A 20,310-nucleotide genomic window follows, 5' to 3' on the forward strand; every position below is an offset into this window, starting at 1 on the left:
GAAGAACTTCTGGAATAAAAACTTGACTCCTCCAGATCAAATAATTTCCAGGTTAAGCCTGGAAATTAAAGCTGAATTCAATGAGCTACAGTTCATTACATCTCAAAGCAGTACCTCATAGGTAATTGCAGAGTGAGAACCATAAATTTTGGAATGAATCAGAAAATGAGAGATCCTACTTTTGAAGAACTAGATGGGGTTATATTTGACATTTAGCAATCAGAACACAGGCCAAGGTTTAAAATGTGAACTCATCTTTGTGTATGAAAGGTGTCATGAGATTAGATTCTTTAGACCCCAAGAATGAATGTGTTATGGGCAGGACAGGCAAATCAAACACAAATGGTTTCAAACAGCAGCAATATGTTGCTGTGTAAAAGAAGCAGTGCTAAAAATAGCAAATGAGTGAGTGGAAACATGGAAATATGTCTGGAGTGTTGCAGAGCTGAGATGCCCTCGGTGCTATTGAAGAACCAGGGCTCGCTGTGGGCTCTAGGCATAGTGGCTTAGTGGAGCTGCAGCCAAGGGAATTGGGAAGGAATTGCACCCTTGGCTATGTTCTGCTGGGATTTAGGGCAGGACAGCCCCCACGTAGTGCTGCACTGGCCTGTGCTGTTTTGTTTTACTAATAGCATGCTGCCACACTGCCTTTCTACAGCTCTATCACACTAACATCACTGTGCTTTCACCAGTACCTATGATTAAGCAAAAGGCATACAATTTGTCCTTAAAAATGCTTACTTCAGTGACATCAGCTATTGTTCAAAACAGCTGTGTTTTTCAATATCTGTAAAAATATCTTTTGTGTAATCTGGGGGGAGTTTAAATGAAAGTGTACAGAAAAGTAGGGTATGTATCTCTGGGATCAAGTATTCTTCAAAGACCAAACCTATCTTTAGTGAAATATGAATTGCAAAGTAGTTTGCCACTCTGCAGTTCATCAAGTCATCACTGCAAGCCCAAACTTTCTTCAGTCTTGCATTTATTTATTTTTATATTTAGCTTCAGGCCTGTCATCTGTTAAAATACTTCACTACTCCCACACATGCATGCTGTACTAGCAGTCTTACACACTCGGAAGAGTTTATTAATAGAAGCTCTAAGAATTAAGTCATTCTTTCATGTGGTAGAAATCAGATTTCTTTCAGTTGAACCTCCTCAGTTCCTTAAGAAACAAAACTAGGTTTAGTACTTAGCTCACAGAAGAGTAATGAGACAGTAGTTTAAGATTATTTTTCATGTCCCTGTGATTGCAAATTATTTTGAGGTTCTGATTCTCTTTGGAATCAAGCTCAGGTTTAAACGCCCATTCTATTTTAATGAAAGCTTGTTACTATGGTTCTATAGTTTGAATGTAACTAAATTAAACTTAACTATGGGAAAAGGCCCAGCTCAAAGAAATATATGGTATTCCCAAGAAAAAAAAGCTTTGCTACAAATGGAGCCTAAAATGTCCAAATACTCCATTTTTATTTTCTTTTTCTTAGTATCATATCCCTGGAAATAAATTGGCCTGGTAAAAAGGGGGTAATATGGTGTATCTTAAATTACAACTACAAGACACACTGCACTCCCCAAAAACTTTAGAATTCTTAAAAAAAATGAGATGAAGAAGTTGTTCTCTTAGCCAGAACCTTTTATTTCTGTTCTGGCTTTGCTGATCACCTTCTGTCTCCAGGCTGTTTTTAGTGAATATTTGATTGTTTCTGTTACCTTTCACTGTGATTAGATCAGAAAGGGCAATGTTAGCCTTGTTCTGCCCTCAGTGAGAGGAAAACAATACTGTCTTGTCAACAGGAGGGGGAGCATGTGCTAATAGGAAGAGCAGATGCTGCTGCTCTGTATTTGGATTAGAGACCCTATTGATCCAAAGAGGATTTATAGTAGCTGTGAGAGAGAAGATTGTCAAGCAGTGTCATTGTTCTGTTGTTAACCTTTCCCTCTTAAAGCCAAGGGTTGGAAGGTAGAAAGGTGTTACATCTAGGGAGGTTTTTCTTTTTTTTTGGTGATTATTTAAAAAAGAAAGATAATTACTCTGTATAACAGTCTCATCTCTGAAAACAAAAATTAATTGCTGCAGTAGATTTAATGTCTTCATTGCAGCGAGAGTTGGTGCCATTCTTGATTCAGAGGCAGTAAAACGGCAGTTCTCTTTGTTCCTTTTTATGATTATTATTTCCTTACTGAATACTTAAGCGTGCCTATTAGTTCAGTGTAATGAGCATTTACTTAGTGAACTGCAGATAAGATTCAATAGGACCTTGATAAGGCTTTGTTAAGGAATTTGTCATTCTGCATTCTAGAATGATTAACAGTGTGGGGGTTTTGTTTGTGCTAGGATCTTCAGAAAAAAACTTAAAATACCAAACTGAGAAGGATTTGAAAGGCTAAAAACCACAGGAGCACAATAGAATACCAAGCTTTTTGCTTTTTTTGCCTTTATTTTTCCTGAATAGTACCTGTATAGACAATCTTCTTTCTGAATTGCAGTTTCAGTTTTATTTTTATATCAATGTGATTGAAGTAGTGGGTTAGTTATATTTATTTGTTTTATGTTCAGCTGTCTGCTAGATTTATACTAATGTGGTATGTTTCCCTTTCTCTCTTCAACTTAATAACCAGTTTGTATTTTGTTTTGATTTTTCAGTCCCGTCTTTTACCTTCACACCAACAGGTATATATTTGCACTTTTCCCCCCTTCTTTGTTACTTAAGCATGTGTTTGTGGTACTATTTCTCTTTCTCTGACATAACCAACCAGCCCAGCTGTTTCTGAAGTGGTTTTTTTTAAGCAATGTCATTAATGACAGGTGTCATTATTTGTTCTCTGAGTAGTGTGCATTTGCTTTGTGGCTGACAATATTTTCTATTTGTGTGTACCATTTCAAAGCACACCATTCCATGCCAGCATGCCATTTTGTAGCATGATCCTGTCAGTTTGTACAGCCTGGGCTCTTTTCCTGCATATTCCAAGGGAGTAGTGTGGCCTCCCACATCTAAACATGCAAAAGGTGCTTCTGGTGGAGGATGAATGACTTAGCACAGCCCAGATGCTGACTTGAAAGCGATTCAGTGAGATTATAGCCGGTGAAATATTTGTTCCTTTTCCTTCCTCTGAATCTGCACTAATCCAGTGGCCTCAGAGTTGTCTGCTTTGGAAGATACAGAAAATCAAAGTGTTACACCAGTTAGATGTCTTTGCTTGCTGCCTTAAATTGTGTTTTGCTATGAAATTTTAAAATCATGATCCTATTCAGCTTAAAAAGAAGTGAATTTCAAATTCAATGTGAGTTTAAAACCACTTTCGGTTTCGTTTTTGTTTAGAAATGTGTAAAATACAACATCATCTGAGCCATAGCCCACCAAAGCCCATGAGAGCCTTTCCATCCCGTAGAGCTGACCTTCAGCGGGTCCTACAGCCTTTCCATCCCATAGAGCTGACCTTCAGTGGGTCCTACAGCCTTTCCAGCCCCTAGAGCTGACCTTCAGTGGGTCCTGCAGCCTTTCCATCCCACAGAGCTGACCTTCAGTGGGTCCTACAGCCTTTCCATCCCAATAGAGCTGACCTTCAGTGGGTCCTGCAGCCTTTCCAGCCCATAGAGCTGACCTTCAGTGGGTCCTGCAGCCTTTCCATCCCATAGAGCTGACTTTCAGTGGGTCCTGCAGCCTTTCCATCCCGTAGAGCTGACCTTCAGTGGGTCCTACAGTCTGGCAGCTGAGCAGCTCATCCTCTGCAGTAGATAAAGCCCAGCACATTCTGTAGCCATCAGTGCTCTGCTTTTCTTTTAGCCTGAGTGAACAGCCAGTTCTTTTTCTTCCTCCTTTGTTTGAAATCCTCCATTTTCACAAGAGACCTGTGAGATTTGCAGGACATGTATATCCAGGCAGGGTAAAACCCACCCAGCCCGGCTCTGGGAAGTTTCCCAGGGAATGCTAGCTCCTAATCAGCACTGTTACATCCTCCAGGCTGGACCACAGAGGAAGCCAGCCCTGTGTGCCCGCTCTCATCCCCCCAGAGCAGGCTGAGCTGAGCTGGGTCAGCCTCACCCACGTGCTGTTCATCACACTGGAGGCTGCCTGCTCTCACAAGCCAGCCTCTCATGTTCAGTGCAGTTGTTTCCTGTTCAGCATGAGCCAGAGTGGCCCTCAGTGTTTCTGCAGGCCTTTGAGTGCCTCAGTGGAGAATAATTCAAACTCTTTATTATTTTGCTGTTACTTTAATTGGCTAAACAGAGGGCTTCTGTTGTAATCTCCGTCGTAGCACGCCATTGAAATTCTGCAGGGTTTAGGAGCTGACATCTATTCTCTCCAATGGATTCTTAACATTAAAAGAAAATATCAGGGTTTCTTAAGATGTGTCAGAGCTGGAAAATAAATTGCCTTGAGATTTTTAAAGAAGAAATTGGGAAAAACATAAATCATGCAAAACACTTAAAAGAAAAATAATCCTTGTTTTTCAATCCAGAATCTCAGTCATGCTTTGACTTTAAATTGAACCTGGCTCCCTTCTTTAGCATTACCTGCAGTAAAAGACTTACCTGTAGGAATGCATCCTACATTTTAATCCTGTTATTGTAATCACTGCCAGCATTTATCTCTCTCTTGCAGACTCCCAGTTTGGAGTTCTTCTAAAGAGCAGAATTTGGCTGCTTGTTTTCAGCACATTCCTAGCTGGAAAGTGTAGAATCCATCAGCATATGCAAGGAGGCAGTCTCCTTAACCCTTTGCCAAATCCAATGTAAACCTACAAAATTTATAGCACTGTTTCTTCTTGGGTATTTGCATCCTAAAAACTAATTTCTAAAACATCTTGCTTCCTGTAAAGGATATGCAATGCACACCAACAAACAAATGCACGTGGACATCCACTTTGTTCATGGAGAATACTTTTGAAATGCCAGAAAAACAGTTCCTTCTAATTTAGAAAGTGTTCTTTCTGTCACACTGATTTATATATTAGATTTTTAAAATTATTTAGTACAATTTATAAATCCAGTTGTAAAATGTTATAAAATGTGCAGCTTCTGTGGACTCCTAGCGTGTGCTTGTTCCCTGAGTGTATTGCAGTAGCATTCAGAAAGAGCATTTGTTTTTGCAGTAGCTCCAGCTGCAGTGAGCCATTATTTACATTGGAAGTAAGGTCTGTTATAGAATCATGATACCTCTTCAATCTTGCCAAAATAATAAGGTAGAGCAAAGCTTTAACATCCAGCCATTCATGAAATAAATATATGACCTAAATTCTTCCACAGAGCAACTCCACTGAAGTCAGCAGAGTTATGTTAAGAATAAGTTCAACCTGATGTATGGCTTCCTGCTTTCTTAAGCAATACATGTGTGTGTGTGTGTTCAGAACAGAACTGAAATATAAAACCCTGTTGGGGCTAGGACTAGCAGTTATCAAGCAACACAAGTATTATGTCTAAACTTGGATTTGAAGCAGTAGCTTGCAGAATGAGACTCAGAATTAATGTATAAACAATGAACAATTATTGTCTTAGCTAAAATGAAACAAAGGTGAAGTAAATACTGTTATTGAAGGAGTCTTGTATGATTTTTAAATTTTTTTCCTTCTTTTTATCTTTAACTATTTCAGTAACATATCAGAGAGGAGGAGAGGCCGTAAGCAGTGGAGGCAGGTAATTATGTGCTTTGTTCTTATAGCTATAAATTGTGTGCAAACAAATTTAAGGATTCCAGGAATTCAATTGTCCTTGTAAGTGATGGCAAAATAATCACTTGCATAGATTTTAGTTCATTATATTACTGTATACATTTTGGCCATATATTTTCTGTCTAGGAGAAGGGTATATGGTTTGAATTTTTAGGTTGACTTCCAAAACATGATTTGAAATATTTTCAGCTTTGTTAACCTGTAAAAACTGCATCTCAAAAAATGAGCAGCAGAGGGAGTGCTTTAACTTCAAAATAAAGACCTGGCTTACCACCTGATTAAGGGAGTAAAAGTAATTAAGTCGTGGCCTTTATGAAGATCAAGAAATATAGCTGCTTCACAAATACTACAGAGAAAGAAAACGTTTATTGGTAAAAACTGTTGAAGACATAAATGGCTTATAAGGTAACATATTAGGGAAAAAATGTTTCTGTGAATGCAAAACAGTTAAAGCATTGCTTAAAATAGATGGGGCACTAAAGGAGAGGGAAGCAGGTTGTAAATTTGCAACCACCCACTCTGAGAACCAAGTCCATTCCAGATTGAGGATTTAACTAAGGCATGTTCAGTGGGTTTACATTATTACTTAATGAATGGCCATGAAGAAAACAGTAATTTACATTTCCTCTGTAGGGGTAAAATTTTCTTCAGGAGGAAAAAGAATGATTTTAGCAAAAAGGCTGGTCAGAGCAGTGGTGCTTTAGCAGCACACCATTTCTTTTCTAGGTCACATTCAAAGATTTGGCATGATGCTGAAATAATGCTAAAATCTCAGAGACCAGCTGGGCACCAAAGTCCTGTAGCAATTCCTGTTCACAAGTGGCATTTTGTGATTCCTAATTTGCAAGACGATACAAAAATTTGGTAATTGTGAAGATTAGGCATAGAATAAAGCATTCCCAGTCTACCTGAGTGCTGTGCAGAGGTGAGGTTATTCAGCCTCTGCTGCAGCTGGACCTGGCATATTATGAGGAATTGCAGATATCTGTGCCCAGCACTGTGTGCTGCTGTGCTCTCATGGCCACAGGGGCATGGAGAGAAGCTTCTAGAACAGTCACCTTGTGATTTTTGAACGAAAAAATCTGTAAATCACTGGGGTGCTGCCCTTACAACAGGAGAGTGAGAAAATAGGAGAGAAGAGGGGTGAACCCTCTCTTTCCCTGAGAGTTGTTCAAAAAGTTACTCAGCTAACATTCTTTGTGTTCTTTGTGCCACTGTGATTTCTCACTCTTCCCTTAGCACAGGCTAGATGAAGCACTCTCACACAGAGAACAGAAATGAACCCACCAGTGTCTACATAGTGCACAGTAATTTTGGTACTTCTAGAGCATCAACTTCAATTTTACTGTCCTGGTGTTCAACAGCAGAGCCAGAATCTAACAATGTAATTGATTCAAGGTGCAAACATCTGTGCTGGCTTTGTTCATTTGCATATACAGCATTGACAGCCTGTGTGATGTAACTTATTTTGTAGAATTTGAAACACAGTTCTGCCATGTAACAAAAAACCCCAAAACATTATTTTTGCATATGAAACCATCTTCTGATATCCAAACCTAAGGTTTTCAGTCCCTTACTTAATATTTGTAGTGTTTTGGAAAGGTTTAGCATTTTTGCTGCTATGTGAGCAAGTTAAAGCATTTTTCAGGTTTCAAAATGTCACAGTGATATATTTCAACATAATCCCCACTTGTGTGATGCTGAAAAAACACCCATTTCTGTGCCAATCCCTTTTCTAGACAGGATTTGAGTAATGGTAATTGTGCTGGGCTCACTCCAGCCAGCACCCACACAGCCACTTGGCTCTGTCCACCCCTGCCTCAGATCCTGTCCAGTAAATCAGGGAGTCAAGAAATTTGCTGCTAAGGTTAAAGATCTTTGGAAATTATGATCTCAAACCATCAGCAGGTTATGGATCTGTAATGCAAGCATCTCTTGCCTAAATGTTTCCAATTAGTAGAATTCTTCATGCTTATATACATCACACCACATTTCTTACATGACAGCAGGTGTTAATGCAAAGGGAATTTTAGAAACAAAGGATCTTTAATTCTCTGTGCAACAAAGCAGTACACAGAGCTTTAAAGTGCTGAAACATTCTGGGATGCTTTGTCTCCTCTGAATGCCTTGAGGTGTAGGTTCATTGTAAGAGCAGAGTGTAGGGGTGTCCCGTCCCTTGGCTGTTCCAATGGCCTGGAAAGGCTCGGGATGGCCTTGGGACAGCCCGCGCTCCAAAGGACGAAAGGAGTCTTCAGATTTTTCGGTCTTCAGTGTTGTTTATTAATTTTTATCTACAATATTTTCCCCCGGCCCGACAGAGGTCCGCACAGCGAGCCAGCCATGAGCACACTGCCTGCCCTCGGGGCGGTCACTTATCTTTATACCAAAAACTACGTGTAAGATATTTACCTTTTCTCCCCAATACCTTTCACCCTTATTGACAAGTGCACATCCAGTAAGAACCAATCCCAAAGTGCCACCACCACCACTGAAGATGGATGACAAGAGGAAGAAGGACAGGACACGCCCTAATTCCTCCATCTTGTCTCCTAGAACCCCCCTGTACTGAGATTCTACAACCTGTGTTTTCACTCTATAATTAATCTATCCCTTCACCATTTATCCCGTGTGATCCTCCCATCCTCATACAGGTGTTGCTTCCTGTGCAGGATCAAAGTCCAACCACCAAACACTTCTGGCAACGTTCCAGGACCTCCGAGCCCCCCGAGGGTTGTCTGGGTGACTCTGCACATCAGGACTACTGTGCTGAGTTCCCACATAGGGGAAAAAACAGGAAATTTCAAATCAGTTGGCCTGCTCACAGGCCTACACAGCTGTATATTTATTTCAGAATCTTTCTTTAAAAAATGCTTCTTTACTGAATGCATATTGGCTGGTTTGTAAGCCTGACAGCAAGTCAAGCCTCATCACCTCCTATGTTAAATTGTCAGATGACATATGCAGCACAGAAACATATACACATATATGTATAGATCTTTTAAATGTCATTCTAAGTCTATGACTTAAGCCTGCAGCACTGACAGACTCTATCCCCCACAAATAACTGCATGCAGCTTGTATTTTCAACTTGCAGTTTAAGAGGATTAGCATATTTTATTTTTGAAGATCATCACATCTAATATTATGGAAAATAGTTTCTGCACTATTTCAAATGGAAAGTTGCCTGTTAAATCCCAAGAGAAGGGGGCTGTTTTCATATATGTGTATGTGACAGTAGCTAAAATTATCTATTTTTTAAAAGCACCTTAGTTATCAAAGGCAATTTTAAATTGTGTTGGACTGTAATATGTCCCACTGCATTGTTAGCATGAAAACTCAAGAGCCACCAAGGATTCTACAGAACATTCAACAGAGAGACTTTCACACTCACTACAAAAACTCAGCAACTTGGAAGACTGGGAATGTTGATGACAGGAATACACTTTATTCCAAATGCAGCCAGCATGCAGCATTCATATCTGGATATTTTTCAGGTGGTCAGTATTCCCAAGTACCTCAAACTCTCTTAGGAGCTGAGTGGCTTTCTCATGAACAAGTGTGTGTCACCCCCTCAGCATGTTTAGTGAGATCCAAATGCTTCCAAGCCACAGAGGTTTCTGTTATCTGCTGTTCCCTTTAATGCACCACAGTAGTGCTATCTGATGGTGAGAAGAGTTTGTTCCATAAATAACCAAGAACTTGGGAATATTCACATTTAAATTTGGTTCTTACTTATGCATATCCATCCTGCTTCCACGTGTGAATTTTTTGTTTATTTGACTTGCCAATTTCCTCTTTTTTTTACCTTGCTTTCTTTAGGAAAGGGTGAAGGGGCAGAAAAATAGAAGTGCAACCCCTTAAGAAAAAAGAAAAATTAAAAAATGAAAGCCAAAGTGACAAGTAGATGTAGCACACCAACATATAATGCAGTCCAGCAAAATGAATTAATGCTGATCTTGACTGCTCACTCCTGAGTGATTTAGCAAGGAACAGGTTAGACAGGAGACTTGAAAATACTAAATAATTGAATCAAGCTTTTTTCAGTACTCAAGCCTTCTGATACATGGTATTATTTTGTAACATCTCACCGTTTGGGAAGAGTGTTGCTGCAATGTGAAAATGCTTTTGTTTAATTTTTGAAATGACCAAGCTTTGTTTTTAAAGGCCTGGACTCCTAAACATCAGTGAACCAGCCACTCAGCCATGGCTAGCAGATACTTGGCCTAACACAGGGAACAATCACAATGACTGCTCCATCAACTGCTGCACCTCTGGCAATGGCAACAGTGATAGCAACCTCACAACGTACAGTCGACCAGGTTAGATTTGTTTCTACCTTGCTAAGGAACCTTCTTTACAGAGTATGTGCTTCTAATGCCTGAGAGAGTGTACAGGTTTGTGTGGGTTTCATTTTCAATGCTTTTTAGACTTAATATAGTGTCTCCTCTATGTCATGATGGTGCTTTTGGTCCCTTTTTGGATCCTTTCTTGGTGCTATTTGGATAGTTGTAGCAAGCTTAAGGAGCCCCTTCAAAGTTCAATACTGCCAAAATTCACAGTGTACTAATACATTTTGGCTTCTGAATAGAGCAGATAAGGTCGTTTTTGGGTTGTTCTGTACATCCTTGTTGCTTGGATGGAGAAAAAGAAAGACCAAAATGATGCCAATGTGGTTTTCCTTCTGGTTTGGATGTGAGGGGAAGCAAGAAATAAAACATTGCAACAAAGTCAGTCTGTTTTGGCACACTCAGAACTTCACTTTGAGTGCCGTTCTGAGCAAAACTGGATAGCTGGTGTTCTGTTTAGGGTGTGTGAATTAAGAAGTTAATTTCACGCACTTAAAGCATTAAAACATTAAAAACATTACATTAAAGCATTAAAACAGTACCAAATGTTGGATTAAGTGGTAGTTCCTGGGAGCTTGAGCAGGACTCAGAGAGCTCTGGAATAAAACCTCATGAGTTCTGTGGAAGACATTTGAGGAAATACATCTCAGAGTGCTGACTTGAAAATTTTGTTTTAAACAGACCTTAGGTTCCTTTTGGTTTAACCTTGTGTTACTGGTGAAGAATAAGTCTTTTCCACTACACGTATCTCTACTGGTTTTTACTGGTTTTTGCTAGTAGCATGTCCCAGCAATGCAGAGGAGGAGTGTGTGGAGTCACATAAGTGCCAAGCAGCATTACCTCCTGTAATTAATGTGAAACCAGCTCAAATGGCTGGTAATTCGTGAGTGGCAGTAATGGCAATTCATCTCCTGCAGTAATGCTGTCTGACAGTGACCAGTGCCAGCTGCTTCAGAGCAAGGTGTGAGATTTTGGCATTAGAGGCTTGTCTCTCACTCTGGCTGTGGATATCACATCCACCAGTACCTGTATGAAAAGGTTTGTGATTCAGGGATAGTCCACCGTGGCAAGGACAGACATAGCAATTCTGGTAAATAACAAATTCAGAAAATGAAGAGAAGGCACATTTTTTATGGTTGCAACCTATTATAATATCTTGTATTGAACTGCAGTGGATTCTCCCTCATTTGAACTTTCATATTAAGCTTGGTTCTGTCGCAAAGTGTTTCCCTCCTTTCAAATAGAACTTCAGGGCTTGTGGGTCTCACAGTGTGCTCAGAGTGATCTCTCCTTTCCTGGAAATTCTGCCAAATGTTCTTAATTCTGTCATCGTGGGCTGGTTTATGCTCTAAAGCAGCAGCAGTGGATATCCCCTCAGTAGCTGTGAATATGCAAAATAGCTGCATTTTTAATTACTTTTAAGTATGGCAATGTCTTCCAAGTCTACAGAACGGGAACCAATTGTTCCAAAAGTAGATGCCATAAAGATCTAACTAGATAAATCTTCTGTTATATAGGTAAACCAATTTTAAGTACTTGTTATAAGGAATTCTAATGTGTCTATGTAAAAAATGTACCTACTGCATATACTGTATTGATTATATTGCCTCACACACAAATCAGATGTAGCTGCAAATGAAAGGAAGTAAAAACATATGTTCTAAATGACTCTGCAAAGATATTGCAACAAAGCCTGAGGTATCAGGAGAGAAGAATATACTGTATATACTATTGCCCAGTATAATACAATAGACTTGGAAAGGAAGAAGGACTAGTATGCAGTAGGTGAGAGAAATGAAACATTTAAACTCTAGAAATCAAGAAGTTGAAGACTGTGAAGCAATAAATAACAGAGGCAGTAAAAACACCTCACATAAGAAGGAAAAATATATCAAACAGTAAAGCCTTCAAAAAAACCCACAGGCTGGGGGGCATGAAATGTGCAGTGATAAGTTCTATGTGGCATGTTCTGATATTGTTCCTTAGTCACTGAAAATGTGGATTGGTGGTTTTCTTACACAAGCATTATTTTATTCCCCTTTCTCGGGTAATATATCTCTAAAATATGTATGTGTTAGGGAATGTTTTTGAAATTGAAAATCCTCTATGTTTGCTAGTTGTTTCATTCAGAGTAATGGTAAAATCTTGAATTCTGTGTGTAGTTTGACTTGCCATCCTCTCCAGTAAATTCATTGTGGATACAGGTAATGGACTTTGGGTTTTGAATCAAATTCATTAGCATAAATACCACTTCTTTTAAAAGAGGAAAACTATATTCCTGGTGAGCGTTATGTAATTACTGATGCATTAATCAACTGGAAAATGAGAATTTTTCCTTAAGGATCATTGAATGCTGGTTCCACTAAGCCTTCTAACTGCTGACCCACAGACTACTTTACTTCATTCAGTAATCTCCCAGTGGACTGGATGTGGAGAGGAAAAAAATGTGTGGGCTTCGTGTCACGCAGTGGGAAGAGAACATGGCAAGGCAGGGACACTGTTTCATGCAGTGGCCAGAGCATCAGCACATGCCAATTTACTGTCTGCAATAAGTGGTGGGCTCAGGACGTCAGAAGAATGAATTCATGCTGTTTATATGAAATATCTTAAGCATACAAGACAATGTATTACTGTGCTATTACGTATTTTACAATATCCAAAGCAACTGAAAATCAGTAAAAATTCCAGATTGCTTTTCTGCCTTTTTTGTTTCAAATTAAAATATAAGATTGTACAAGCAAACAATGATCAAATAAAGACTTGATACTGGGTACAGAGTTACCTTTTACATTGTACTTGTTTTTCTTTAATTCTCTTAAACTATTGTTTTTCTTTAATTCTCTTACATGTAATAATTTCTAAGTGTGTTTCATGAAAACCTGTTGTATGTCTATTTCTTACAATAAGTACAAGAGTGTATAGATACTGTTTAGGTGACATGAGTTGAAGGTCTTTTTTAGTTACTCCTGCTGTTAACTTTTGGTTGAATTTCCCTTGTAATACAAGTGATTTTAATCACAATTACTAATTGAATATATACACTGCTATGAGAATAATGTCTAAAACCATGAATGATTATATGGCCACGATGGAAAAGCCCAGCAAGGTAAGTAGATATAATTGTAGATATTGTAGATATAATTCAGCAGGTCTGAATTTACAGTGAATCAGAACAGTGAACCCTCCTTTTGGAGCAGTAGTGTATAAGGTAAATAATATTCTGTAAATTATTACATAGTTAATGGCAGTATCTCTGCCTCAGTGTGTCTGCTACATGGGTTCAAGCCATGCAGTTGTGCAGTGAGGAAATGTTAGAGGGGGTTTCATGGTGGTGTGGGCGAACAGAATGACCTTTTCTCTTTTCTCTCCTCTGTGGTTAGCCGATTGTATAGCAAATTACAACAATCAGCTGGACAACAAGCAGACAAACCTGATGTTGCCTGAGCCAACTGTGTATGGGGACGTGGACCTCAGCAACAAAATCAATGAGATGAAAACCTTCAATAGCCCCAATCTAAAGGACGGAAGATTTGTCAGCCAGCCTGGGCAGCCCACTCCTTATGCCACCACTCAGCTCATCCAGTCCAGTATCAGCAATAATGTTAACAGTGGCAGCGGGGACACCAATGAGAAACACTGGAAACCCTCTGTTCAGCAAAAGCAAGAGGCTCCACCCATACAGTACAACATTATGGAGCAAAACAAATTAAACAAAGGTGAAGAGCTTTTAGCTTGTTTCTCCTCTTTAGGCGTCAGAGGAGTTTTGACCTTCTGGTTCTGGGAGTCTAAAGCTTTCAGGTTCAGCAGTTACAGGCTTCTGCAGTGCTTTTAGGCTTCTGCCTCTTTAGATTCAGAAATACACCGTTTGCAGTGTCAGAAAGTTAATTAGCACCACGATAACCTTTCTGATATTGAATTTATTGTGAAAAATAACAAGCTGTGTCTTTAGAAAAGAGTTAAATAAAATACATTTCCTGTGGATATGAGATTAATTTAAATTTAATAGTAGTTAAGGGATTGGTTAGGAAAGAGGCCAAATATTTTATTCATAAGCCAGATGCATGGTAGTCACATTATACTCTACCTTAAATTTTAAATAGGTCAACCTACTCTTCCCAGTTGTGGATGGAGACTCATTAAATCTACATGCTCATGTAAACGAATGAAATTTTGCATATCAAACTCTGTAAAATTGTATTGTGTTGTACACTGGGGGCACAAATGGAGTGCTCCAATTCATTTTAGACTTGTTCCTAGCAAGCCTTCAGTTCTGATATTGAGAGGCAATGCTGCCGCACACAATTTTGGAAACTAAATTCCTGTGTTACCCTGACTGAAGTCTGTGGATCCAGAAGCTAAAAATAAATTTATTTCAGTGCTAACGGGAAATATCAGAATGTGCTTTTGAGGCCTTGAAGGCATGTTTCTTTAATATACCGTGTGGGAGCTGGAAGAAATAGGTATGTGATTTCTTCTTTCTAGTCCTCCAGGCTACCATGCAACCTCTCTTAATAACCTGATTTGCAAAAAAGTATCCCTAGGAGTTGGACCCATTCTAACTTGGAACTTTTTGCAAGGCTGTAACTGAAGTGATCACATAGTGATAAGTGATCCAGTAAAAAGAGACATTTCATTACAAGAATGTTGATTTCTCTACTGGACCCATCTATTCACAGAGGAGTTCAAAGGGCAGTATAAAATGTCACACCTTCCCTTGACATAAACATGCCAAAAGAAAATTCAAGGGTTTTGGCTCCTTACTAGAGGGTGGAAGCTGTATTTTTTGTAATTGTTCTCTTTCATGAACTGTGTATTACGTACCTCTTTGGGAATTAAAACATGTTTGGTTTTTATGTGCTGGAAGATACTGCATCTTTCAAATTGTGTATATTACAGCTGCATATTCTCTAGCATACTGCAGTGTGGAAAGGCCCCCTTAAAGCATTGTCTGCTGACAGTCATATATACATATTTCAGAGTGCTGATTTACTGTTTATCCTCTGTGTAAACATATGCGGTATGCAGGGCTTCAGTGTGGTCTGTGGAATGCAGCTAGGCTGAGAAACTATTACAGAATACACTCTGGTGTGAAATTTATCATTTTGCTCTTTTTCCTATGCTTACATTATCACAAACATTTCTGCAGCAGATGGGAACTGAATTCTTAGTTTTGTTTATTTTTGTTTTGATTTGCTATTTTATGAGTTGATACTCTGATCTTGGTTTTCTCATTTCCTAAGTCAAAGCCATCTTGCTGCTGATTATACCTATAGCTTTTGTGATGGGAAGTAACTGTTTTGATGAGTTACATGCTGTGCTTCATTGTCACTACTTTATGTCCAGTGGTTCTGTTTATGACGCAGTTTTATTTGCTGTATGAAGAGTAACCTACCTCCTTTCTGTTCTCTGTAAATTGTAATTGCTTTTTAGCACAAAGGTATTGTTCTGCCAGATGAACATTTTACTTCTGATGAAGTTTAACAGATCTGGTTGCCAGATCTAGATTTAAAAGTAATAAGTGTATACCAAGTGCTTTGGAACTGGAGAGCAAAGTTATGGTAGCCATTAGCAAAAAAGGCCCTGCCTGTAGAACCTACATGATCCAGTGTAAATAAAAATATCCTTGGAGCCAGCAGACCTGAAACAAAGACTCCTTCTGTTGTAAGCCAAATTCAGTTGGAGCTGCATTGTTGCTTCAGCAGAACATTCAGCCCTTGTCATACAGAGCTGGCTCTTATGTGGGTGTGTCACCTTTGAAATACCAAAAGTAGTCACTGCAGTCCATTGGTTGCTCTGCATGCATAAATTAGGCAGAGACCATCATTCAAGATGACAGTATTTGTGTGCAAGATGCTCACAGGTGATAGACAGACAGACAAATAGATAGATTCATTGAGACTTGATGGTTGCAGAGGCTTTGTGGAAACCTTGTGCACAGAATCCATTTTACTCCATTTTAGCTGCGCAGCTACTAAATTCCCATGATTTCCCCTAAGCCTACAATAAGAGGCAAGATAAAAATAAAACAGGATTGCAGGATGATTTTTTCCTTCAAAAAATGAATTTGTTTCTAGTTCACTACTTAAAGCAGATCTTACTTTGTGTTATAAAGCAAGTATGTAAAAGTAGAGGTGTTCCTGAAGGGCAGCATTAACCATACCATTAAACTTGCAGATTACCGAGTAAATGACAACATTGCTCCAACTATTCCCTACAACCAGTCTTATGACCAGAATACAGGTGGATCCTACAACAGCTCAGACAGAGGCAGCAGTACATCTGGTGAGTACCTGCAGTGTTTTCCAAGCCTCAGGCTTTGTGGTGTCTGGATGCTGTAGCTGTGGTTAGCAATATTTGCTGGGCTTAGAGAAGGAGTTATGGGGAGGAATGCATGGACAGTACATGTTCAAAAGCACAAAAACTGTCCCAGTAAGTGCCTGTATTTCTGTTACATCCTGAGGATTGCTTAGTGTCATCCAAATGTCAGTTAAGTAACTGATTTTTTGAAATTGTGAAAGTCATGAACTCGAAAAGTGGTTGGATTTCCTGACACTGATGGTGTACTGGGTAATGTTGTGTTTTCCAGATGGGCAAGACATAGCAATTTTAATCTAAGTGTTACCTTCCTTGTACTTTAGTGACTTTTTTTGTCATCTCTTGGGTCTACTTACCCAATTCATGAACCTGCTCAAGATACACAGTAGTTGAGTGATACCAAACAGAACTCTGCTTTAAGAAGTTTTTCATTTTGTAAATTAAACCCATGTATTTCATTGAGTAAAAAAGCATTCAGGCGTGCATGAAATTTTTATAGGTTTCAGTCACTATATGTCAAAATTATTTATGTACATCATTTAGATATAGATGGTAGATAATTAAATTTCGTTTCTCATTAACATCTCCTGTACAAACAATCTAAAAATCCTTTGTAAAAATCTTGAAACAAAACAACTTTTTGTGCAGTCTGTACTTTGGGACCACAGAATATGTTTTAGTTCAAAAGTTATGTTTTATCATTGTGGTATAACCTTTTCACTTCCAGGCTTGATTTTTGGTAGAGCTATATGAGCTAAACCAGAGACTACACACAGGCTTGGTTTGGGGCTTTACTGTAAGTGTAGTAGTTAGGCTGTGTTTATTTACATCAAATCAATTTCAGGGTGAGTTATAGCCACAGTCACGAGTGCCTTGAACTTTACATCTACTACTCCAGATGCAGACTTTTCCATTCTGTTCTGCTGTTTTCTTTGCTAGTACAGTTGCCTTAATCCCAACCTGTGCTTCGTCCTGGCTGATTCTGACTAAGGCACAGCAGAGACATAAATATGTTGATGAGCCCTGCTGTGCCTCTGGATGATCTGAATTCTCAGTGGCTGGGAGGAGATAAGTACAGCTCCCAATTCTCCCAGCTGCTCAGCTGTGTTGTTCTGGGAGACAGCCTTTTGCCTATTCCCAGGTCTAGAGGATCAGGATGTGGTGCTGAGCCCGTGCTCAGTGATGTTAAGACTTGAAATTCAGCATGAAACATCTCAGGGGTATGAACCATGCAAATTAAAAATGAGAGGGTGTTGTTCTCCATGCTGATACCTATTAGGGTTATTCATAACTCTTAACAATTTATAGTCCTATGCCAAGGACTCTAGCAGGAATGAAGCAAGGTGACCAAAGTAATAAATTAATTGTGTTGAACTGTGTATGTATCATGGTGCTTAGGATACAGAATGCAGGTCGCCTTGGGATAGTTAGTGTCTTCCTTGTTCATACTAAGATACCACAAAAACAATTTAACATAGCTAAAACATGTGTATCTGGCAGCTCATGTGGGATGATAATTATTAGAACTATTTTCAGTAAGAGTGGAAAATCTGAGACAGCAGAAGTGAAAAAAAAAAACCTTCCTAAATCTCTCTGCAGTATATTTAAATCATGTATATAATGCTTTACTGTGATAATATAAAATCGTGCCTCAGTTTAAGAGAGAAATGTGAATGATTCCAAAAGACTCAAAATCACAGTGACTTTATCTACATAAAAGGAGTTTATCTGTAAGAAAGATGTAACAATAGCAAAGAAGGATTAAAATGTATAGATACCAAGGAACAATGGTTGAGCCAGTTCTCATTTTAGCCATGTCCAAACTTAAAATTTGCTACCACCTGAATAATTGGTCTTATTCACAGTTGTTTGAACTGTTAAAGCTGCATTGCTTTATTATGAGCTGTAATTTTCCAGTAATAGTAGTTGAAAACATTGGTGAAATACTTCATCGATCTTTATTTTTTCTTCTGTTATTTTAGTTCTTCCAGCAATTATTTTCAACTGCACCTGCCATTTAGACTAAAAGTAGTAATTTCATTGTGCCTAAAATGTTTCAGTGGACAAGTACAAATTACCTATATTCAGTGACTTAATGCAACAGTAGAACTTTAATAGATCATATCTCTATCATATTGTATTTTAGGTTCTAGCAATTAAATAGGATAAAGGCACTTCAGAAAATATGTCTACAGCTCATTTGTTTTCGATTATAATCTTTAATGTAATTAACAGAAGTAGGAAGCTCACTCTTAATGACATTGCGTGTAAAATTCATTTATGGTTTTATCGCATTTTGACTGTTTATTTAAAAAAATGAAAGTTTTGTATCCCATGTGTCTTTTCCATGCTATGTAAAGTTCCTGCTTAAATTCAAGCATTTAAATATGTAGATCAGCTCTACAAAGAGGCTACAAGCACAAACCAGTGTAAAAAGGAGGAATGCCAATTTGCTCAAAACTGAACAAAACAGTAAATTCTCAAAGAATGCAAGAGCATCTGGGAAGGAACTGAAGTTGTTTTGCTTTTCATTGCTAGCGGTGAGGAGAGACTTCAAAGCATTACAAATACGTGCTGCTTTTTATTCCCAGGGAGTCAAGGGCACAAGAAGGGTGCTCGGACCCCAAAGGCTCCCAAGCAAGCTGGCATGAACTGGGCAGATCTTCTCCCACCCCCTCCAGCACATCCTCCTCCCCACAGCAACAGTGAAGATTACAGCCTTTCAGTGGATGAAGGGTAAGATTGCGCACCTCCTATTTTAATCACCAGTTAATTGAAGTGTGATTTGCCCTACAAGCTGGCAGCGAGACCTTCCTCCAGCACTGCTCTGGTGCTGCTAGTCAAGCTGTAGCATGGCAATTTGGAGAGCACTTAGTGACAGTGGTGTGCACCCACTCAGCACATCTTTACTGAGCTGTTCTCAAGGGCACAGAGAGCAGTGCTTTGTTTCTGAGCTATTAATACATGTATCACATATGCTAATTACACAGTACAAATTTAAGTCCTTATTTTCTTAAAAAATTAATTTTAGCTATGACCAGGAAATTCCTTGTCCCGTGCCACCTGCAAGGATGTATCTGCAGCAGGATGAGCTAGAGGAAGAGGAAGAAGATGAGCGGGGTCCTACTCCACCCGTGCGAGGAGCAGCTTCCTCTCCAGCCGCTGTCTCCTATAGCCACCAGTCAACTGCCACCCTCACCCCCTCTCCCCAGGAAGAGCTCCAGCCCATGTTACAGGACTGTCAGGAGGATCTGGGACACACACAACACCAACCTGACCGGAGGTGTGTGAATGCAAATGTAGCCAGAGAGATGTGACAAGAGGCATCCGAGCCCCACTGAAAATTCCTGGTGAATTTAGAGAGGCCAACAATTTCCCCTGTTACTCTGTTGCTATTTAACTTCTAATCCAGGATGCTAGAACTATTTCAACCTAAGAAATAAGTAATTAAGTTGCTTTGTTATTCTACCATGGGAAGAAATGCAGTATATCACTTTAGGGTACCTACGATGCTGACATAAGTTAAATTCACAGTCATCAGGTTGTTAAAGTGGTATCGTTAGCACAGCTTACCATATAATTACAGTTCCATTGTTTCCAATAGATTTACTGCATTATTACCATAAAATAGCATGCATTATTTCACAGTAACTGTGCAATTAACTTGTCACCAATATGTATGAATATATATAAATATATAATTTATATAACCTATAGATTTTCCTCCTCTCGTAAATCCTAATACAGGAAATTACTGCTTGCAAAATTTTCTTAACATTTCCATCTAACCTTATTTAAAGGAATGACCAACATTAATAAAGACAGATATTTGCTACAGGGAAATTTTGTTTCTTCTCTGAGTTGCTTTTACAACTGTTTTGCATATAAACTCTCACAGCTTCTCTCCCATAAAACAGTGAATTCTGAATGAGCCCTTTTATGTATGATGCTTACATCTCTTGGCTTTTGTTAAGAA

The 20,310-nt window shown here is 38.9% G+C and overlaps 1 protein-coding gene across 4 annotated transcripts in view; it reads left to right on the top strand.

Moving 5' to 3' along the window:
* Positions 1–20,310, top strand: part of ROBO1 (roundabout guidance receptor 1) — a 680,447-nt gene that overhangs the window by 641,630 nt on the left and 18,507 nt on the right. For all 4 annotated transcript variants that reach the window (XM_058043544.1, XM_058043535.1, XM_058043553.1 and 1 more), the window contains 7 exons: positions 2,648–2,674; positions 5,596–5,638; positions 9,838–9,992; positions 13,400–13,735; positions 16,194–16,301; positions 18,926–19,070; positions 19,366–19,617. In XM_058043544.1, the coding sequence (XP_057899527.1) occupies positions 2,648–2,674; positions 5,596–5,638; positions 9,838–9,992; positions 13,400–13,735; positions 16,194–16,301; positions 18,926–19,070; positions 19,366–19,617 (1,066 nt within the window). The remainder of the gene's footprint in view (positions 1–2,647; positions 2,675–5,595; positions 5,639–9,837; positions 9,993–13,399; positions 13,736–16,193; positions 16,302–18,925; positions 19,071–19,365; positions 19,618–20,310) is intronic.

Source organism: Melospiza georgiana, chromosome 2, assembly GCF_028018845.1.
Source record: "Melospiza georgiana isolate bMelGeo1 chromosome 2, bMelGeo1.pri, whole genome shotgun sequence".
NCBI lineage: Eukaryota > Metazoa > Chordata > Aves > Passeriformes > Passerellidae > Melospiza > Melospiza georgiana.